The sequence below is a fragment of the Poecilia formosa genome, unplaced genomic scaffold (genome assembly GCF_000485575.1).
Source record: "Poecilia formosa unplaced genomic scaffold, Poecilia_formosa-5.1.2 Scaffold71, whole genome shotgun sequence".
Classification (NCBI taxonomy): domain Eukaryota; kingdom Metazoa; phylum Chordata; class Actinopteri; order Cyprinodontiformes; family Poeciliidae; genus Poecilia; species Poecilia formosa.
Window position 1 is genome coordinate 2,305,299 of NW_006800010.1, and position 23,998 is coordinate 2,329,296.

Consider the following 23,998-nt stretch of genomic DNA (forward strand, 5'->3'; position numbering starts at 1 on the left):
ACTCATTAGTCTACAACTAAAATTATAAATCAAGCTTACAGATTTTTACATGGCTCGTTGCCGGCGACAGAGACTGTGTCCAGTATTATAAACAGGGTTTTGCTCTCTGTCAAAGGTGCTATGGTAACATGGATTCAATGCTTAGTAAACTGAAATAGATCCCCGAAAGGCTTAAGAGCACTATAAATGTATGACTGAGAAAATATCAAGAAAGGCCTCTCCAAAGAGGTCATGCTTTGCCAAGAATGCCATTACACAGATGAAACTCTCCAAGAAGCCTTCAAGTGCTGCTGGATCTTTGTTTTTTTCAGTCTGGAAAAATAATCTCTCACAACTGGTTATCATTTGACTAAAGAGGTTATCATCTTATCCTCCTTTTCTTTAGAGTGCTGCGATCAGACATACAAAAAGATAAGATGTTGGTTGGTTTATATAGTTAAACTATATAAGCTAATTTCTTTGTTTTAAAACGAAAAAGCATCAATTATTGATACTGCAGCAAAAGCAGCAAGATTTGCAGATGATTAGTTATAATAATGGATACAGAATAGCTTTTTTTACATTACCCTTTTAAGTAAATGTGCTTCCTGCACAAAATATTATGCCTTTTTTTGCCATTCTGTGCTGTACAGAGCAGCACTTAATGGCCTGATATAAGAGCTGCTTCCCATCTCCAGTGGTCATTGTGCAAGAGGCGGGGTACTCACTGCTCCATCAACACTTTCAAACTTAAAAAAAAAAAAAACATTCATGCTTTTTCACTATGGGAGGAAGCCGGGAAAACTAGAAAGAACCCAAACATACACAACACAGCCAGAACCCCTGGTCCTAACAACTGCTCTGCAGTCGATCAGACAATGATCGTCATGTCATAAAGGCCTCACGTCTACTTTAGATGGAAAATTTGTTACGTTTTGTTTAGACATTTTACAATTATTTGTCAAGATAAGCGATATGGAGAGAACAGAAAAACTTCCGATCACATTGTGCTTGATTAACAAAAATTTAACAGATATTGCAGACTTCCAGGGATTAGTTTCTATATAAAAAAAATAATAACCTAAATCTATAACATAATTAAGATCAGAGTTGCATGGACCATGCCAGACTTTATACGGCTGTGATTGTACCCCACTGAAAACCCCAGAGGCAGCAGCCAGCATCAGACTGACGTTCCAGCACATGCCAGGACGCCCGAGCCCTGGGAGCATCTCTAATTACAGATGAAGAAAGAAAGCAATGAAGGTAAAAAGAGTAAAAGAAAGATCAGATGGAAAATACTGCGCTAAGCAAGATGAACAGAAGCGGAGCGTGAGATGGAAGCCGCATCTGCTGTATCTTCTGTTTTCACCCGGAGCAATTAAAGAGTTTGACGGCTGTTTCTTCCTCTCCACCACCGGGCATCCCACTACTGCGTACAGCAGAGCTGAAAGCAGCTCTAAAGCTGGTCACTCCCCACAGAAATCAGGCTACCACTCAGATATCACACCCTGAATTACAAACCAAGAGATTTCCAAAAGAATGCAAAAACAAAACTGAAAACTTGGCACAATCTTACCCTGTCCAAAAAGCGTTTTGTCCGCGGAGACAAAGGAAGCAAGTCAAGCAGGTCAACAGGAATGAAAATCATGAGCTCAGAGGTGGGAGCACTTGATGACTTATGAAGTGCTGACATGTAAAACGGTGTGCGACGTCTAGCGCTGCTTATGGTGCTAACTGAGTCACTTCACGCTCGCTGAGCACATCAACACATCGGCTGTTCCACATGGAGTCATTGGAAAAATCACTCCAACTGGCAAACTGGGATTGCTGTGACCAATGCGGTCACGCATGGGACCAGGACAAGCAGGGGCAGAGAGAGGGTGGAGTGGGCTGTGGGTCTACAACACTTTCATGAGAGTAACTGAGTAAACAGGACGGAGATAACTTAATAAAATTTACTAGACTGATGGAGCGTGAATTAATGCAATGAACTTAAAGGAGAAATTGTGTTGCCCTAATTTAATTTCCTGACAATCACTTCGGCCTTTTCATCAGCTTTCTGAACGTGGCTTTAGTTAAAGACTGAACCCTCTGGGATGGCTGAACTTTATTACGGTTAATCAGATTCACAAGAGCAGATTCACAGATGTGAACTCAAAAAGGTGACTGCTGAAACTTAATCAAAGGGTGCTTCGATCGAGTATTAGTTCTCAGAGCCTATGCACTTATCTGACCTTTTTTTTAAATTTTTCTCTTGTACAAGATTCATGTCACATTAAAAGTCAGCAATAATCTCTCAATTTCTAAGTCACAAAAACTTGAAATGTTCACAAAGCCGCTTATTTTGCAGCCAAGTTTGAACAGTCATGCCTAAAACTGTCCATTTGTGTCCGTTTCTGTTAAAAAGCAACAACACGGTCCAGCTGTCTGAGCTGCTTAGTAACATCCATTCTTATTGTGCAACTTTACAATCAGAGGACAAAATTCAAATCGCTCACAAGCAGAGGTGACTGTTTGCGTCCAGTTGATCCCCCAACTCTCGTTGTAATGATCGCTCCTTTAAGGAGACGTAAATCCTCGTCAGTCTTTTAGCATATCAAGGGTTAATGTTAATGTTAAATCATCATACAAAAAGATACTTTTGTACATCTAGGGTGTGTTTAGAACACATTTCTGAGGTAAAAGGTTTACTTTGGCAGTGGGATTTAGTTGGATCTCTATTTTCACTAAGTTTACAAGGGAAAATTGATTTCTGATGTCTTCCAGGGTCTACAGCATTGTCTTTATAAAGCAAATCCTTTTAGGAAGTTTTAAAATGTGCAGAGGACTTTATATGACAAGGCCTTCCAAAGCACGCATCAGCTTTCTAGAACAGAGAGGTAAAACGTTCCCTGAATGATTCAACAGAGGGTTTAGCTAAGCGAGCCTGTTTTTTTCTGCTGGACCCGAGTTACTCATCTGCAAGTCAGAAAGACGATCCTGCAGATTGTCTTTCACCAACAGCAATCTGCAGAAAGAAGGCAGCAACGAACCAGGCAAAAAGTCCACTAAGAGTAAATTCTGTGGACAGACCTCATCCATTAACTATCTTAATCGTGATGCACAAACATCAGCACAGACGCCACAATAAAAGGATGGGAACTATCACTGAGACAGAAGGTGCAGTGAATAATCAAGGGATAAACGCTAGATAGAGAAGCAAGCTGTAGATTTACATAGAAATGACTTTTGTTTTTACCTTTTTCTTCTTTGACATGCTTGCTCTCCCACAACGAGCAGAACACCTGTGCCGCCTTTCCGCTCTGCAGCGACTGTCATGAATTATGCAAACCCTGCTTTTTTTTTTCTTCTTCTTTCTGTTCACAGTACCAGGACCCAGGGGTGCAAACATCTGATGCCTGGCATTATTAAAACAAACAAACAAACAAAAAACTGTCGTTCTCAGTCAAAACAGATAACGGTGACTACTCCTCTGCCTGCCAAGTAGCTCTTAAATAAATACAATTGGTTTTCCAGCTGTGGATGAAACTTACTGCAGAGGAGGTGAGCTGTCAGCATATTGAAGACCTCTTCTAATGGTACGTTTCAAGTCAGTGTAGGAGAGTGAAGTCGACCGAAGAGTCTCAACAGAGGCAGATCACACACTGACATGGACTCAAGTTGACACAACCAAGTGTTTAAGCTCTGTGGTGTCACGGTTAGCCCTGCAGTGTTTTTCTTTATCTGGCTTGGCATTAAGCTTTAATTTGATAGCGTGACATCTGTTGCATGGGCCACTCAACCTTCAGAGACAATCTAAATCAGCATTAAAAAAAACAAAAAAAAAAACACATGCACACACATCCTGCAAACACCTTAAAACTCCCAACAGCACTCAGCAGTTACCAGCAACGTTCAGTCGCAGTGTCACCATGACGCTGAGCAGCTTGGACTTCTGCTGTAAAACATGTGACCTCCTGCAGCTGTGCATCCGTGGTCAGACAGGCAGGCAGACAGGCAGTAACAGCACCATCTGGAGTTCTAATCCGCCTGGCACGGCCCACCCCGGTGATTATAAACGTGGTCCTCAGAGTCATTAGGCTTATTGGACAGACAAGTGGATGCACTGGATGGGCGGGTCGCAGAAGGGTAGACCACTGGACCCAAAAAGCGTCAACCGAGAAAAAAAAAAAAATTAAAAACGGTAATGCGAGTTGACGTGATGGAAAAAAAATAAAAAAAAGGCTTTGCTTACTTAAAAATGAATTTGTATTTTAGGTAAGACTGATCTGGCAGAATTACTTAAATGTGGCAATTCATTTTTTCCACTGGTTGCAAAAGTTTGATAACTCAGTGCATGCAGTTACTTTCATCTAGATGAACAACAGTTGAATAGAGAAAGACTGGAAAGACCAGGAAGAGAGCTTTATTTTTTGTTTTTACTTTATGTAACTTATCACAAGTCTTTTATAATGTGGAACTTAAGATTTCTTGAAGAACAGGTCTTTCAATGATTTTGTCTCCTCCTCTCTTTGTCTTGCAATAAAATGTTAGAACCTTTGGACTGGTGCAGAGGTTCACCCTATAAAAGAGCAACACTAGACATAGAGTCAGAGTTACAATGCAATGGGTTAGATCAGATAAATGTATGAGAATGTCCTATTCAAAGTCCAAACCTAAAACCATTTCATAATCTGTGGGAAGACTTGAAAATTGTTGCCCTACATACGTTTAATGCAGTCAGACTGAGGTTGAGTTATTTTACAAGTAAGCATTGGCAAAACAAATGTATCACTAAATGTGTGAAACATCTCAGCATATCCTGTTGGAACCTCCAACTATAAATCAGTATCCTGCTCGATAGTCTAACAAATAAATTATTTATTTAAAAGGCTGTCTAAAAATAACACAAATTCAGAAACCAGCCTATATGCACAATTTGGAGGTGTGTGCTTTTGTCCTTATGTGGGACGCCTTGTCCAAGACATTTTCCAATCTGTGAGGTCACTTTATTGATCAGCTAGGAAAGCATACACCACATTCCCCAAAGTACTGGTTACTGGTCCAAATCATTGAATTCAGGCGTTCCAATCGCTTCCAAGACCATACGTAGAGAAAATGCTGCACCTAGGCCTGCAGACTGCATCGACAAATATTTGTCAAAGAAGTGGTTGTTTGCAGGAGCTCGGTGAAATCCAATACGGCACTGCGTTAAGATGCCACCTGTGCACAGTCACGAGTTTTCCTCCCAACTCCATATTAGTCATCTGTTTATTTTATGACAACATGGATGTGACTGGAAATGAACGCAACTCAGGAACTAGGTGGTAAATGTGGTGCAGAGGTCAGCAGTTGTCTGCAGACAACAAGCTCTTTGTGTGTTCAGATCAGCCTGAGAAACAAGGTGTACAGAACTTCATTAAACGTGTTTTCATGACCAAGCAGCTGCATCCATTTGGTTTGACCACCAAGTGCCAGATAAACAGTTGTAAAGAATGGCATCATGGGACAGTTTCATGCCTCCAACCTTATGTGAGCAGCCTTCTCTTCCAACATCAGCATCTGATTTGAAATATAACACTTTGTGCATTAAATTTACACTAGTTTCCCCTTTTGAATTGAATTATTGAAATAGTAATAATAATATATATATATGTTTTTAAAAATCACTGAAAAGTTCATTTATTTCAATTTCTTTTTCTCTTGGTAACATTTTTTGGTCTCTGTTTATGACAATTGTAGAAATATACGTAAAAAAAATAAATAGTTGGCACTTTTCGGCCTTGTGGTTTAAAGTTTGAATCCCGAAATGAGGTCTTTCTGCACAAAATTCGTACTTTCTCCCTGTGCATCTGTGGGTTCTCTCCGGGTACTCCGATTTCCTCCCACAGACTGTAGGCGAGGCAGGGTGTGAAGCAGAGGGTCGCTCTCCCACCACGCCAAGAATATATTTTATCAGGTTAATAACCTCAGCTTTCCAGCTCTGTCCGTTGCAGGAGTATTTAGGTTCAGGGTGAGGACACAGAAGGCAGCAGCATGACATATGTGCCATATGGATAGGTTGAGGGAAAGTGGAGCAGTGTTTCCCTCCGGAGGAAAACACATAAGTACATCTCTATGCACATGTCCACGTGTACACTGTGCTGCACAAAAATGACAATTCAAACTGCTAATTAATGGAAATGCATAAGATGAAGTTAAATTAGGCTTTAGACGCACCACATGAATGCAATCTTGGTATATTTTTATGTTATCACCAAGTCTGCAGACTTCAGTGTGTTACGCAAATTAATTTGGTTTGTATTTACATTACACCAGTGTGGGTAAATCTGTTGACTCTGTTAATTACATTTAAATAAAAAGCTAGAGGTAGCACATCCTTTTTATATATATATATATGTAAATAACCAGTAAATGTGTCAAGAAAATCATACAGGAAGTGCATCCAATCGTACACCCTACCTCCATCCTACATTTCCTGCCACTTCTCCCCCACTTCCAAGTAGCCGATTTCATCCCCAGCAAAGCCACTCTCATTATAATCTCCCCTGATCCATCTGCACTGGCAGGGAATCAGATATCAACCACGCACATGTTAAAAAAAAACAAAAACTGACTTATGAAAAAAGACGCTGATGTATCTGATGTAATTATTCATGTTTTCACCGTGTAAACCTTTTCTCAGAAGCTAGAGTTTGTTTTCTAAGTAATCTTGACAATATAACTTGTTTTTTCTGGGGTTTTTTTGTAAAATAGGCAGTTTTAGCAGCCTTAATGACTAGATTTCATAAAGTGGACTTGTAGTAACTTGTAGTTATATAATAACTAAATCTCTAAGCCCCTCTTTGGAACAGCCAAAAGGTCCCAAAGCATTAGAAATCAAGGATAATAATGCACGTCAGAAACACAATACATCTCATTAGTTCCAATGTACAATGCTACATATTGTGATTTTCAGCTGCTCTGAAGGGGAAAAAAACCCCAAAGCAATCACTCCAAAAGGGTAAAATTACACAAAGGTCCACTTACCCATGAGACATTTTTATTTTTGTTTTGTTTGATCATGGCAACAAGTGCGGGCCGGTGGAGTTGCGAGAGGAACCCAGGTCCTCAGCAGATGTCAGCCCAACCACCTTCTTCTTGGGCGTGTCTGAGCGGGTTCAAAGGTTGATGGCCCGGGGGTAAGTCAAGCTCAGCCATGGGTCATTTTCTGTCCTGCAAACCCACAAGGGAACCGTGTCCGCTCGTACTGAACACTGCGTCTGACAAGTCTCCAGTCCCGCTGCATGGGGTAACAAGAAAGTTCACAGACTTCTTCGGGCTCCTTGACAAGGCAAAAAAAAAAAATAGCCAAAACCGGGTGAAAATATTCCGTATCTCCTTCTGATGCCAGCGCTATGTGACCTGATGGACTGGTTATGAATTTAAGCTTACTATTATGAAGCATCCCTTCAGTTTTAAGCCCGCCCTCCTGAGCCACAGCATGTGCCCAATCGCAGAGCAGATTGCCGTGGCCAGCTCCCGAGGGTGAGCTTATAGAAGTATTAGGATGAAGACAGTGACTCTCTGGAGGAGAGAACAGAGCTCTCCATTGTCAAGTACACAAAACAGATATCAGTGAGTAAATAAACAACAAGCAACAGACATAAAAAAATAACTAAATAAAATTGGAGTTGCTTAATCTACTGTAGTTTCCTTTTCCACTCATTACCGTCCGGTATTTTCTGCTCTTATTCTCCCAGGGGAACATTTTGTCACCTGACTACTATCTGTTGTCATGGTGCCCTTTTGCTAAGAGACAAATACCTGGACAGATATTAAGAAAAAGGCTAGGCGGCGCTGCCTTTGATGTCTTTTGTAATAGATTTTATTATATTAAATCCTCTCTTTTATGAGCCGCAAGGAATAAATGAGACTTTGATCTCAACCCCTCTGGATTCCTGCTTCACTCACTTTTGTTACAGCTTCCCCCGTCACTTACACTAAAAAGAGCTGCACAGTTTGATTTTAAAAGCTAAACTTAGCTGAAATTGATCAGCGTCTGCAAAAATGGTTAGTGTCCAGTACAATAAAACAACATCTATCTGGAGTTAGTGTATTTTAAATCAGTTTTTATGTATATTTGGTGTAACGTTAACTGCAAAAAAAAGGACTTCTTCAAGATACTGAGGTCATGCTTTTGCTCTTATAATGGCATTATGCTACTGTCTCACCAAGTAGCAGATAGCAGATTTCAGAAATTAATAATGAGATATTTATCAATGTGTGTAGACTCAACCTTTATCTCATCTTTTTAAGTAGAAACAAGTGTATGCTATTGAGTAATGTGGGTGTGCAGACTGAACATGAGTTATTAGTTTTGAGGCATTTAGTGGATGATATTTCCCCACCCATTTTCCAGCAGTTGATCTATATAGATCACCAAAGAGCAAAAGAAGACAACTGACCACTTCCAGTCTCTAGCTAATTGGTGCATCTCTAATCAGCTTTGTGGATGCATTTAGTTTGTTGGCTCGTACAATGGAGGGTAAAATCATCTCTCTCTCATCACACTCTGTAGGAGGAAAAATAGCATTCATTTTTTACTAAAAATCTCTCTTTCAACAGCACTCAGATAAGCCTTGTGGCCTGTGCAGCGGATTATAAGATGAAGATTACGCTGGTGCTTAAAATTTGAACAGGGAATTGCTTGTCAAAAACAAAATGTCTGCTTCTTCTTGCCTGAAATATGCTGACATATCTCTGATGTAGCATCCAAGTACATCCAAGTCCCCAGGCTCTTAATTGCCTTCAGGCTTGAATCTGGCAGTTTTACTGCCATTGAAACAAAGTATGAGCATGTGTCAGGAAACTCAATTTCAGTCCATAGTTTTGGTTTTATTGGACAAATATTCCTTGACATGTTGCAAGGATCTCTGGAAGACATTTTGAATGTTTGGTCAGTCATGGAAGAATGCTTGGGTGTAGTACGCATTACTGACATTACTTTACACTCCAATAATTACCTTAACACAACTAATGACTGCAAGACTTAGTACGTGTGGCTAATAATATGGTAATTTGTTAATTACCTAGTCAGTAAAATTAGGACAAAAAAAAAGGACATTTAACTTTTTACAAAGGAACAACTCGTATCCAATTAAAAGTCATGTCTAATGTTACAGTTTGTGTGGGGAAAATATTACCTAAATGAGGATGAAAGACAGTTCATTAAAATCAGAGAACACTAAAAATAGCATGCAAAAAAAAAAAAATCTAAGTTAATCGAGGCAAAGCACAGCTCGCGATCCATGTCTGTCAATCTAATTAATTTTATAGCATGCATATTAGCCAGCAAACCCCCCTCCAGTGCACAAGGTTGTCTTCTTCTCAATGCTGTTAATTGGCCTCAACAAACATCTGCTCCTGTTTCCAGTGATGCTCAGTTTGGGCATCCTTGCCAGAGGTGTGAGCTCTAATAGTCTAAAGTCAGCAAAACTACACGCTTTTACACAGATTTAATCATGTTGGGAAATTAAAGCCAGCAAATTTGCCAGCGGTCACTTAAGACCAAAAATTAAATGGAAAAAAATAAATAAATAAAAATAGGAACGACGGTAGCTGTGTTTGTATGGTTTGTTTTTTGTTTTTTTTAAAAAAAAGCATAAATTAGTCTTTAAACAAAAAAGGAGAGGGGGAAAAAAACTAGCAAACACCACAAACAAACAAACACCACAGCTTAACAAACACCAGAGGACGTAGAGAGACATTCCTCTCTAAAGACATGTGTAGTGCTGTTATATAATGTGACGACACCTAAAGATGGAATTTCTAAGCAGTCTGTGCCAGAAACTACAAGCCTCACAAAAAAAAAAAGATGACAGCACTGCAGCCCTCAGAGCAGCTGCTTTTCTCTGATAGCTGCAAACATAGTGCATTATGGGAGGCAGACACACATGGCAAATTGCTGTATATGTAGCAACATATCATCACACACAGTTACAGTTGCTCTACATTTTGCAACTTGTGTCACAAAAAGTTGCCAGTTCCTCCATAGTCCTTTGTTCTCTTAGTTTAGTTCATCTAGGTTTATAGTATGTTAAAGTTATTAACGTTAATTCTCAGCTGGTACAAGTGGGTGTTAACTCTGGACAACGGTCAATCATCTATTTGGTTAAAGGCCAAGCAAACCTGTGGACTAAAAGTGACATAACTTTGTCACTCATGCGTTGGGCTAAAATAATGTTTGTCAGAATAAACCTGACTAACATTTCTTTGTAGAAAATGTAGGAAAATATGAAAGAAACAAATAGAGCAACAAGATTTAGCACACTGTTATAGAAAGTGCATATTAATTAGATTAAACTCTAATATACAGTTAAAATTAACTATATAAACATTTAAAAAAAACAAAAAAAAAAACATTAGTAATCATTAGAGCGGTTTAAATCGATTTTAAGATATATTAAGAAAATGCTAAGGCTTTCCAGCCATTATTTCACTTTTTCCAGACCAGTGAAATGCATAAAACTCAGACAGTCGTAACTGCAGCACCGTAAGTCTGTATGCAAGATCTCGTTGACATCAGTGTTTCCAGGCTGGAATCGAGCTATACGCTGCGAATACCTCCGTAGATATATATCACACTTTCCATTCCGATGACGAGATACATTATGCAATGGCAATGAAAAAAAAAAAAATCTGAGACATTCCTGAGGGGCCTTTGTGACCAATTAGTCGCTCGGTTTCCGGAAATTTCTACATGCTCTGGAAAAGTGAAAGAACGTGTAGCTGCTGCCAAGGAAACCCTGCTGCAGTAAACTCTGTGCTGGCTGGACTCACCTCACTGGGCGTGCTTCCCAGTGGTAGAAAAAAAAAGAAGGAATTCCAGCATACACTTTTACCATGAAAGTTCAACTAAAAAAAAAAAAAAAATCTATAGAAGAAAGAAAGAAAAAAAAAAACACTTCCAGCATACACTTTTACCATGAAAGTTCATCTAAAAAAAAAATAAAAAATTACACTATTCTGCGTTATAACTCAGGTTTACTTTCCACGTTGTGTCAGAAAGTGTCAAATGAGCTGGTTGAGACTAAAACATTGTCTGATGATGACACTATCTCTTGCCTATTAATGTCAGTGATGACCAGGAACAGGACGAGTGTGCATTTAAAAAAAACAAAAAGGGCAAAATAATGGCAGGGCTCTGAGACCGACCGCTGGATCCAATTAATCTGAGCGGATTTTGCTGAGATCTCATAACCCTGATCCTGATTCGGGTTTCTGCTGCTGCTTCACGGTAAGCAGGAGAACCTTGAATACAAATTGGGGAACGAAAGCAGGCCTGCTGTCTTCAATTAGCCGACTTTCCATGAGGAGTGTCTGGGATTGGCTACCAAGTCTTTTAGACAGATTCCCATCCGGCCGGGTCTCTGTGCTCCACATTCCATCCAGAGCAGAATTGTGTTCTGCCCCATTTCAGATGTGAAACGGCGGTTTGGTGCCCCATCTTGGAAACGTGAGAAGGGGTGTCATAGACTGAGGGCTGTGTCACAGCAGCTGGAGTCCTCTGAAGTTCAGCCACCCAGTTCCCCCAGCCAACAGTCCAGCTCATTATATTAATTTCTTCATGGTTCTTTTCTGCCCAGTCATCAAACAAACACATGCTGGTAGAGATCCTCAGCCACAGCAAATGCTTGTTTTCATGCAAATCCTTTAGTCATGCACTTTAACATTCTTTACTAGTGTCTCAAGATATGGGCCAGCAACAACCCAATCATCTTTTAAATTAAAGCTTGCTCAGTCATACAGTAAACGTTGCATAACATAAATCCAAGCGGTGTGACCAAACTGTAGGACTCTGAATAGAGTTTGTCATTTTTTTTTCTTTTAAAACATCTCAGAGTGGGTTAGAGGAGAAGTACACCACAGAAAAAAATTAGAAGACACTGTTGAGGTGCTGACAGAAGTGAGTAAAAGGGAGTCATTATCCACAGTGACACAAGTTTTACAAATATGGATTGAAAGTCCACTCAGAAAGGAAGAAATCGCTACTACTAGAGAAAAATAAAACTATGTTTATGCTGTTTAAAATACACTTTCAAGGGGATATATCAGGGAATTCAAACTTGGGAACATTTTAGTCTTCCAAATGGACAATGACCCTAATCAGACAGCCAAATTAGATTCAAAGTGGCTTGAAGACAATAAATCAATGTTTTAGAGCGGCTATCAAGTCCTGAATCCGTAGAGAGTTTGTGGGCATAGAAAGGCAGCCCACAAACCTGACCCGGCCACACCAGAAGTATCAGGAGAAAGTGGACAAAAAATCTTGAAAGAAAAAAAAAAAGTTAATAAGCTTGTGGAAGAATATCCAAAACATTTGACGCAAAGATGTGATTCGAGGGACCATCTCAACTTCATTTCTCATCTGGTTTTGAGTGTATATAGCAATAATTTTGTTAACTTTAATGCTATTTGCAGGACAGAAATAAGTGATCAGTCATGAGGGAAAAAAATAAATAAATAAAAATCTCCATTCTTACTTTTTATCCTGAACTGGACAAGAAGTTACATTTATATTAACATCTTAAGTGCATCAAAGACTGTATGCAAAGAATGTAATTATTAGTAATTTCATTGATTAAAGCAGATTGCATGTTCATAGTAAAAACACTGAACAGCAGTAATGGCGCCATTACATTTAAAGCCTTTTTGAAAGTCTATCATGCCTTTCCAACACTTCAAACCCCAAAGCCAGGTGTAGGATAAAACTGAACAAAACAGCACAATTAAAAACCAAGTATGAATCCATGTGCGCTTTGTTATCCCGTTTTATGTGATGGGAACACAGTGTTCCTGTACTCGAAGAACTACTGTCTCCATTGTTGAAATGACTCATTTTAAGCAATACGTTAAGAAAATTCAGCGTTACTAAAATGTAATCATTGTCTCAATAATGTTGGGACATTAAGTCTGTGTAGAACAGTTTTGTTGATGCCTTTGCACTGCGAGCACTTGCTCTCATGCGAGTATAAAGTTAAAAGGCATAACGAGGCCATCTAGTGGAGAACTCAAACAGTGTGAACAATTCTTCTCTGCAGTCGAAAAGCATTGGCTGAAAAGCATCTACCACTCCAGTTTAGAGAACAGAAGCAGAAAATATCTCTTCCCACAGAGAGTACAAGTGAAAGCACTTAGAGAATCTACTCAAATGACGAAAGGCTGGTTTAAGCGTACAAATCTCTACAGAATGACTGTTGGGGACAAACTGCCGTGCGACATTTCTAATTTTAGACACCAGCAAACAAACAACAATAAACCAGCAGTGGCCAATAAAGTCAAAGTGTCAACTGAGCTTGTCTCTGTAATAATTAAACGTGAAGCCACTGTGTTCAAACATGTCACCATCTCATTTCTCCGTGCAAAGCCTAGAATAAATACAGAATGAAACATTTATGATGTCTGGCTGGATGCTGGAAACTTTCAGCATATAGCAACTGAGAAAAAAAAAAAAAAAAACTCAGCTAAATGATGCAGCATTTTGGACTCTTTCAGAATACAATCTAAAAATTGCAGAGCAGCGATTAAATCAAGAAGGAAAGCTGGTGCTTTGAAGCATGTTCTCCAATAAATTATTCACACAGCCAACCTCATCTCAGACTGTTATTTGAAAGAAAACAGATTATTAATTTGCACAGGATGCCCATTTTTGCCTTCGTCGCATTTTTTTAATTTATTTTTTAATCTTTCCTCAGGACCCCCCCCCACCCCTCCCTGTGACAAATCAGGAGCAGAGCATCAAACTCACATATGGAAGCTCTGCTCTCCGGCGATGGCCCAGCCCACAGCACGGCATGAAGGGGACCAGGGAGGGGAGGAATGGGCGGCCGTCTCACAGACTCCCCATCAGGCAGAGGCGGTTTGCGACGCTCAGCCTCGATCCATGCGTGCGGACTTGATCCACAGCGTTGCGGACCACCGAAACACACACACAAATGCCAAGGACACACACTGCAGGAGTGAGAAAAGAGAGTACAGGACTGTCCTACTCACCAGCCCCTCCACCTCATCCACCCCCCCCCCCCACCCCCCAGTTCGGATGATTCAGAAAGTCAGATTGTGATCCTCCCCTGCCGACCCATCTCCAGACTGTTGCAGCAGGGCTCCCGCCGTCCGCCAGCGAGGTGCATGCCTAAACCGTTTACCCCACTCCAGAATCTGTCCACGCTCCAGCACATCTTTTGTGCTGCCAAATCCTCTGCAGCGCTGCTGTGCTGTGGCAGTCAGTCGCAGGCTGGCACGCTGTTTTAGCTGCAAGTAGATTTTGACCTATTCGTTGCACAGAAGTTTCTTCTCAGCAGCATGGGAGGTGGAGGTGGAGTTCTAAGTGTCCTTGATAGACCAATGTACGAGTCACTACGCCTCTTTGATTCACAACTCTGCTCTTACTTTAAAAGCTTTATACACATACAGATGTGCACACACACACGCACACACACACGCACAGGCTTCGTGAAGTTACTTTTTTGTCCCCGGATAGCGCCTGTGTCATCACTCGGTTCTCATTTGCAATGCAGCAGCTTTCATGCATTCAGGTGTGGATGATGGGGCCGGACTGAGACGAGACGTGGCGGCTTAAAAGGCTGGACTCTGCCTTGATGTTACAAAGAGAGCAGAGCCGCAGCCCGTCCACGCTTATGCACCGGAGGGAAGTCATTTGCACACTTCAGTTGCGACTGTAGCAGCACTGTTGGTGTGAGCTGTTTTAAATCACACACACTTTTGTCTTTCCTCCCAAATGAAAGACTTTCTATTGGTTAGTTAGTGATAGACAAAAATTACTTTCTCTCTCCTCGTTTCAGGGCTTGAAGACATACAGAGCTCTGCTAGCGTATTCCTACCCCCCTTGAAATTGATCCCATTTGAAACATCGCAACAACAAATATGCATCTTTCATGAGATGCTAAATCTTTCGATAAATAAATCATCTCAGAAATTTGAATCACAAGCTAGTCTTAAATTAACTTTGATCATGAGCAGAACAGCAACCCAGTCTCTTTCCTAACAAAAAATTAAATTCACCTGCCAACAGAAAATCCGTCACATTACTGGAGAGTTTTAGAGGCGGCTGCCATCTTTTCATGTTTTTCATGTTAGTAAATTCTGGTGTTACTGCAACTGCTCTTTTATACACATACAGTAAATAATTAATAATCACTCAGAGCATGAAAGCTGGAAAATAATATTTGAATAATTGTTTCGCATTTTCTTATACTATAATAAAATTAAAGTGGAAGTGGCTAAAATTGGTATCGGCAAGTCAAGGCGTTTCTGGTCGGTACATCCCTGATAGAAAGTCCAACTATTGATTAGAAATAAATAATACATGCTTTTGAAACAACATTTAAACAAGGCAGATATGATAAATTAATTATAAGCAGAAAAAAAGAAAAGTTAAAATGTCATCTTAGTCTGATAATAGCTACTTCACACTTGATCGTGGACATGTTAGTTGTTGTGGTGATGATCTCTATTCTCTGTGCCATCACACAATCCAACGTTCACTATAAAAAGGTAGCCGGAGAGCAAGCCTTTTGCATTTCTCAGAATTTATTGTTAGAAACCGTCTACTTTTTATTTAAACCGATCTAAAGTTCAAGCAACAATCTCCATCCAGACAAGAATAAATGGCTTCCTAATAATAATGCGGAACCCGTTCAGGGCCAGCTGGTGGCATTGCCATATAAACTGCAACTTAAGAAAGACAAGCGATCAAAATTCAGAGCACAGCTACTGAAGATGCTCAGCTGTGAGCGCTGTTGGCCTTTGCAGCAAGAAGGTCCTGGACAGGAGCCTTTTCTCCCTGTTCATGAATGGATCGTCTCTTGGTACACCAGTTTTTGCAACTGGAATTTGAAGGGATGTTAAAATCTAATCTTTTTTAATCAAATACACTGTTTAATGTGAACATCTGTGTCAAATCTCTCCAGGCGTATTAAAAAAAAGGGAAAACTAAAAATGTTTTGTTGTTTCTAGTACAAAGATTATGCAGAAGTGAATTAGGCTGCGATGCAATTGTTTAATTTGAGCTCAACTCAGTTTTCCTCATTAATAATGTAGGTTGTGGTTTTTGCCAAAGAAAATAAAAACAAGTAAAATATATTTTCTCTCTCTCTCTCTCTCTCTCTCTCTCTCTCTCTCTCTCTCGAATCTGGGTATTTCTTTTCTCCTCCGACACCAGCGAACAAAACGCACACCGTCAGCTGTGACAGTTCGTGCTCATCCATGACAGTATATCAGTATTTACATATTTCTCCAGGCTTGACGAATACAGAACCTAACAGGACCCTGGCAACGTCGTTCATCAGGGCCAAAGCTTCCTGCAGCCAATACTTCATGGGCTGACATGTGTCTGCTGTGATGAAAAGGCGTCATTATAAGCAAAACTGCAGACCTTACAGTGAGAGGGGAGCACTATATATCAGCTAACCTGTCAGAGCCTGTCACTGTTAAGACATAATCATCGCTCACCAAGTGGTGCCAATAATAACTCTGGAGAGCAACATCACAGAAAAAAAAAGCTTTCATTTTAATCACAATTTGCTTTTTTTTTTTTTGCTTTTTTTTAGAACTTAAAGGATGCATTTACTCCTGCTTTGGGTTTTGCCCAATGCATAAAATAAACAAACTCAGTCTAATCATGGTACTAATAAAAAAGCTAAGATGTGTTTATTTCTCTCTGTACAATCATGACGGCATCAATTAATCACCCAGGCAGCAGGAGCAGGCTTTTAATACATGGGAACAAGTTTATTAAATTACTTCATTTTCTGATTAAAAACACCAAACTGACGTAATTAAACACACTCGTTATGGATCAGAGCGAGAGGTTCTCGCTTTTCTATGCATAACGCGTTTTTCATAGATTTTGTTTTGTTCTAGTAGCTTGTTTGAAATGTTTTGATAAATGGAAATAGCCCGCACTTGTTTAGCGCTTCAGTACGATCGGTCATTCACCCATTGCGTACCCCTGGTGGAGAGCTACAAGGTAGCCGCTGCTACTCTGGGGCAGACTGATGGGAAGTGAGGCTACCATTGAGCTGACCACCATCAGCAAGCAGGGCAGATGACATGTATTGGGGTCTGAACCAGCAACTCCGCTGTTTTCTATGACACCACATGAAGTGGCAGAAAACTGGCAAATTCCAAAAATCTTGTTGATGTTTCTGAACAACTTGATCTAACTAGATTTCTCATTTTGATGGAGATTTTGACAAGTTAAAGACTGAATCCTTTAAAAAAAAACAAAAAAAAAAACTTGCTAAAAACAAAATATGAAATTTTCCAAGCTGGACAGTAGAAATAAACATTCCCTCTTGATTTAGCTTGTAAGCAAACATAGCAAGTTACAACAATAACTTCAGCAAGTTAAACTTCAAAGAGTGCCATTTTTCCCCCTCCCAACATCTATTATATTGAGTAGATTAGGCAAATTAAGCTTAGTTAAGCACATCCCAAGCACTTAAAATCCCTTCATAAAGTGCTAAAGCTGCCTCAGTGATCTAACTGCAGTCTACAAACTTTATACTAAGCACAACAAAGTTGCTCATTACACATTTCAAACAAGTTTTGAGTGCCTTATAAAAGGACTACTTTGAGGGGACAAAAAAAAAAACTAATCAAAAATCTTTTAATAACCCATTGTGCTTCCAATAGATTTCTCTCACGCTCACTTTTGTTCTACATACTAAAAATCTGTTAATTTCCGTCATAAAGCGATTAAGTGATTTTGTTTTCCTACGCTGTCCCCTACTCCGGTGTCTCCCTCCTTTCCCTGTGCTGCTAATTCCTCATCAGAGTGGGGCTGTTCCTCCTGGGCTCCACTCTCGAGTGTTTCCAATCACTTCATCAGGCCACAAGCTTAGAGGACCAGCATGACTTCTCGGCGTTGCCAGATTGCCCAACTTGGTTGAAGCAATCTGATGTTAGTCATTATGCTGCAAGTGTCCTCTTGTGACTGACTTTGTGTCTTACTGTATTCTAGAAAATCCATCCCGTTGGCCTTCATTGGGTTTCCAAATTGCTTCTTCAGGATGCAACAGCAAAACCTGCACGGGATGAGAAGTTCACCCTTGCCTGTAAAGCACCAACGAAGATTTGCAACGAAGTTCGAGTTAGCACGGATCAGATGCCCGTCCGAGATCAGCTGTTCATCACCTACCTCGGCTACATGTGAATCTGAAGCCGATCGCAGCATCGAAGCATCACAACTGGAATATCACAGAATTATTCACAAACCATAACTGTGATCTGCAAAGACATTGATCTCTCCCACAAACCTCTCAACACCATTTTTTTTTTCTTTGCAACAGTTAGGTTAAACTGTTTGTTTCATGATGTTCCCCACATCCTCTTTCCTCTGACTGACACATATCAGGCAAACAAGAAAGGAGGTCAGCGTTTCCCTCGGGGGATTTTTCTGGATGAAAACAAAAGATAAAAACGGCCACTATCCCAGTTTTTTTTAAAGTTTTATGAAAATAAACAAAACTCTAAGCATTTACTTCAGAGTTTCATTAGATTAAACTTTTGCCCTCTAAACTATGTTTAGCTTCCCTTTCCTATGAGACACTTTTGGATCAAACATGTTTGCTTTAGGTCACACAGACATAAGAGCTCCCTAGCTATTAACAAATCGTCAATGATTCTCCTCCTGTCTCATTTGTACCAAAGATAGGAGCTCTGCAGTACCCTAGCAACCAGCTAATAAGTTTTAGACTAGTAAATAATTTAATTTAATCCCAAACCGATTCAAAAATTCCTCAATTTCATTGAAAGACGAGCCATTTTCAATATAAATATATTGTAGAGGCTACAAATTCGTTATATTATGAAACTGCTTCCACATAATATTTAAAATCACTTTTCGTAGGTCTGATATTTCATGGTAAACTTCCACAAAGGCCCTCTGGAAAGTAACTGTTTTGGACATAAAACTGTAAGCACAAAAACCTAGGAATACAATCAGCAGCTAACCACAGTGAGTTCCTCTGACTCGCAGCACTCTTTCCCCATCCAGATGCTGAACTGCTGGAGGAGTAAGCTGCATTAGCCAAGTTGCTGGCTCTTGCCCAGCAGTGCAGGAAGCCAAAGCTAACAGAGCCGTTTGCAACCCAGAAGAAACCGAAGATGGGTGTAGGCTCTGTGTGGTAACACTGGAAAAAATGCAAGATGATGTAGAGCCAACAAAAGATAAACACAAATTTGGATCGCTGTGCAACAAATTCAATAAAAAAAGAACCAAAAAATAAAAAATAAAAAGAGAGAGAGCTTTAATCAACTTTAAAAAGTGAATCAAGATTTATTTTTTTTTTAACTGAGGCTGTATCCTCCACATGGAAGCTTGCACAAAGCATTACAAGAACATGCAATCCCATTACGTCGCATCAACAACACGAGTCAGGAAAACACGATACCTCTGTATCTTATATACAGAGGTACGAGTTTGAACAGGCTATGCAACGTAGGTTTCATTCGCATTTCAAGGTGTTAAGACGATAATCTGATTATATGCTAGCAATGATATATTTTACCACTAGATGTCAGTCTTGTGCCACTGTGACAAATGATAAAAGTGTCCACAGCATCTTCAAGACTCTTACTTCTGTTATAGAATCCACAAAGATTTTGGTGCGAGGAATTAACTTCTAATCACAGAATATAAATTACCATTTGGAGTTAACACAGTCCAGAAAATAGAGAGACGCACATAAAGAAAGAGTAAAAAAAGTGTATTTTTGTTGTCTCTTGAACGTTTGAGCGACATTTATTGGTAAAGGTGGTACAATAAGTAAAATTACACGGCAGTAATGCTGTAGATGGAATCATGAGACGTTTGTGAAAAAGATGGAGTGAAAGAAGCAGGAGGCGGGCAACAGAAAGTGGAAGTGGGCAACTTGAAGCAACCATTTACATCTACATAAGTGTGGGAAGAAGCAAGAGGTTAATTATGACGTAACGCTCGGAGTTACATAAAAAAAAAAAATCACTGATTGAACTGTGTTTCTGTATCCTCATTTATACTGGCTAAAGCTCCTCAATAGCTGCTTGTTATGCTTTTGGAAAGGAATAGGGGTGAAAAGGGAGTATTTTAGTGAATTAATGAAATAAAGCAAATATAATCAACGCAAGATTGCTACTTCTGCTTATGGGGTGAACTAAAAAGATTACAGCATATGACTTACTGATAAATAAAAGGTCAGAATGAAACTTTTGTATGTATAACCCGATCTGCTGAGCGCAGACAAACTGACATCTTAAGACAGAAGTAAATAAATAAATAGAGATAAATACAGTCTAAAAAAAAGACTGACATGACAACATTTTTCTGCTTTAAAAGGTTAGTCATTTTCTTAATCACTGCAAAGGGCAACAATCTAATGGCTCACAGTACAGCAAAGTATCTGTTTGGATTTTGTTTGTTTTGTTCTCCGTTTCTGGCTCTCTGCCTTGTCAGCTCTGCTGTAAGAGAGGGACAATATAATGACAGTCTATTATGCATTTCATATGAAAATCAAACTTCAAAAACCCAGGAGGAAGAGTCGAGAGGAGGCCATGTCATATCTGATGTCTGCTGAGTTTTATCATTTCTAGCCATTCGCTAATCTGCCACATTAGTGAATTTCATGCTACCCTCTGCTCACAAGCTTTCTTGTGAGTTTTACTTTCCAGTAGGACTTGGAACTTGTCCACACAGTCAGATGTACCGACACCAACTGTAATTAATATATGTGACATAGAAGCTTCACTAATGAACTAAATAAACATTATGGTGATTTTAATTGAGTGAAAGTGTAAATGTACAAGAAATATCCAAAAATTAACATAATTTTAGCCTTTTTACTGCTCACAGTCACTTTTCAGGCTTTCTATAAGCTTCACAGCTTCAACAGACCATTGGTGACATTTTACTGACCAGAGGGAAAATGTAGTATGGCTCTTTATATTGTTGAACCTATTAAAAAATAAATAAATAAAAACATTGTATGTATTTATAGTAAAGTTGGTGACAATTACTTTGTTTAGCTCTTACTTACACTCAAGAACTGAGCCAACCACTGTCAGCACCGACACAGTCCTTGTCAGGGAAGCTATGGTACCGATCTCCAATGATCAATCATCGAGAAGCATGTTGCCATTCCAGCCAAACCACACACACAGTCATGCACAAATACACTCACTTCTGAAAGCAGTTTAGGGAAAATCAAAGTTGGAGCATCAGGAGAGGATATGAATGCTTTATAAGACCCAGATTTGGACCCAGGACCTGCTGGTTTCAAGATTTCAAGTATAAAGACAAAACTTCATCACGAGTCCATGATAAATATTTGTGCAGTGTGCAGAACTGAAACAAGGTACCTTAAAAAAAATGGATGGGCAAGCCAGTAACACGCAGGCTACATTCTGGTACCTTGCACTTTGACAAGTGAATGCCAAAGCTTGACTCGATTTAAACAGCAAACTACACTGCAAAAGGGACTAAAGCCCTTCAGCACATCTAAAAACAGGCAGGTGCTAGCAAACCACACAGTTCCACAGCAAAACTAATCCACCTCCACGAAAATATCAAACCATTTACCTCTGGATGTTTACATTTTCTACCAAATCTGAGTCAGTGTTGCCCTAATCCCCTCTCAATAGAGCGGTGAGCTCTAGTTAAACGCTGACCTCGCTACTCCCACGGCTGAGCAGTCATGTCTGGCATGGCCCTTCATCCTTCCCAGCCTCCTCCACACTTCCCCCCAGGGCATCGGGCCGTGACCACAGGGAGCATCTCTCATCCTCTCTCTCGCAACCAGCTCTCTGTCTCTCGGCATGAGTAATTCTGTCCTGCAGGAGCTGTTCGTGAGAAGTTAGCGGAAGTTGCAGCTGACGCTTGGGGCTGTACGGGATCGATCAAACAGCAACGCATATTAGATGTTCCGAAGACACCTACAGGTCCGAAACATTTATAAAAGTGCAGAAATAAAAGGTCAGACAGGAAGCAGGAACGTTCAACATTATTCTAAACTCTTGGTTACTGGTGGCAAGTTGTTATATCTCCGATCAAAAAAGACAAGAAGACTGATTTGTGTGACTCAATCCAAGACGGTGTAAGTTTTGTGCTAAGTTTTCTTCTTTGTACAGAAAGGAGAACTATAATTCACAACAAATAAAAGGAAGAATAAGGTCAGAGCTGCCACCACAGCTGAATAACAGTGTTTACATTATTATCCAAACAGAGGGGAGGTTACGGGAAAGCTTGCTATTTCTGGGATTGTCCTGCAGCAAATATGTAAAGGAGGATATTTTTGTTCAGCATACAAGGTCCTCGCTGACCTCATCTTCACATCCCCGTGCTAATAAACAGCCACGTCTTTCTTCAGATGATGGTGTAAGAAAGTAAAGGGATGACCAATCCCTTCCCACTTAAGAGACGACTCCGACTGCAGGGAAAATCCTCATTTAGGAAAAGGACTGTGGGAATGGGAATGAGCTCCCAGGGGTGGTGGTGGTACAATCCGGCAATTTCTTACTAAGCAGCTTCTGTGAAGCGCTGAGACGAAGCAGATGGCCGTCTAGGAGGTGCCATTTTGTCCTGATCTGCTCCGGCTTCCCGTCTCTCTGCCGCCGCCGTGCCAAAGACAAGACAACCCATGCCTCCTCCAAAAAAGGCAGAACTATTCAGCAGTGTGCATCCTCATCCCGACCTGTCCTGTCCCTTTGCAGGTCAGCTCAACAAAGAGCAGGCTCATTAAATATGTTCCCCTCAGGGTCTGCTTTATAACAAACCGCTGAGTTGAAGCTTCAGCCACACCAGAATGCAGCTAAGACGAGAGACTTCCACTCAACACAACGTACCCAGAGGTGTTTACAGAAGCCTTTCGCTGCTGTGCACATCTTCTCCGTGATGGATGATGATGACTGAGGTTGAGCTCTTGAGCTGAATTGCTTTTGCTGTCAATTTGTTTACAAAAAACCTCAGACACACACAAACACAAGTGTTGGACTCCAAAGGAAAAGAAAACGCATACAAGACATCAAAGTGCATCTCATTGAACGCTTAAGTGCGCGGTTACTGTGCAGTCCGGAAAAAGTAAGGAATCTGATTTCCGCTCTGGGTATACAAGGAAACTAATTATGGATTTAAAAAAAATGTGTATTTGCAGATTTATTATATATAAACTTGTATCAGTCCGTCCATCCGTCCATCGCCTTACATTCTGTGAGTTTTTGCAGTTCAGTGGGGAGTGAAAACAAGTTGGCACCTAATTAATGGTGATAAAAATAAAGTTTGTATACAAAATAATGGAAACTTGTTCCCAGGTGTTGGAAAAGCACATATCAAAAGTACCCACTATATGCAAACTGAAAATGTCGAAAGGGTTTTTAAAATAAAACTCAATGCCGTAGTTACCTGCCGAACAAGGCTGTTTGTTGTAGTGTCAGAGGAAGTGCTGCCGTCGGATCCTTTAAACCGACCTTTTCTCCTGGCTCCCTTGCCAGTCTAAAGAGACAAAATGACACATATTTAAAGAAATATTTCTTCAACAAAATGAAAAGTGGCAAACCAAAGACAGGTATGAAAAACAGAAAATGCCATCTTCAGAGGTAACTGCTTGAGAGTTTGTCCTCAGATGTGGTCTTACACGTACTATTTTAAATAGCCCATCAAATCGTTGTTAACTCAATAATACAATTGTTTTTTCTCAGGTGTAACATTCGTTCAATTTCACAGAATGATGGCAATTATGTGGGTGGTCCACTTTCTCTGCAGTAAGATGAAGGGGTTGGAAACGTAGCCTGGAGTGCAAATGCTCATATGTTGTCATTAGCAACTGAATAACAGACATTTATTTCCAGCCTGCCTTTCAGTCTAGCTCACTCCCCTGGGACATGTTAAATATGCATATAAAACGAGAACACAGAGAGCTGCTCCTCAACAGCCCCACTTCAGCTAAACGTCATGAGAACAAGCGCAGAAAATAATATATACCGGTAATCAACTAAACTGTTA

At 40.1% G+C, this 23,998-nt stretch overlaps 1 protein-coding gene across 4 annotated transcripts in view; it reads right to left on the bottom strand.

Annotated features, from left to right (window-relative positions):
- The window catches only part of cacnb2a (calcium channel, voltage-dependent, beta 2a), a 63,827-nt gene that overhangs the window by 38,671 nt on the left and 1,158 nt on the right, over positions 1 to 23,998 (bottom strand). For 2 of the 4 annotated variants that reach the window (XM_007555652.2, XM_007555655.2), the window contains exon 2: positions 23,399 to 23,488. In XM_007555652.2, the coding sequence (XP_007555714.1) occupies positions 23,399 to 23,488 (90 nt within the window). Of the gene's footprint in view, positions 1 to 1,558; positions 1,646 to 13,750; positions 14,014 to 23,398; positions 23,489 to 23,998 lie in introns of those variants that run through there. The other 2 variants (XM_007555657.2, XM_007555653.2) reach the window with 2 other exon arrangements.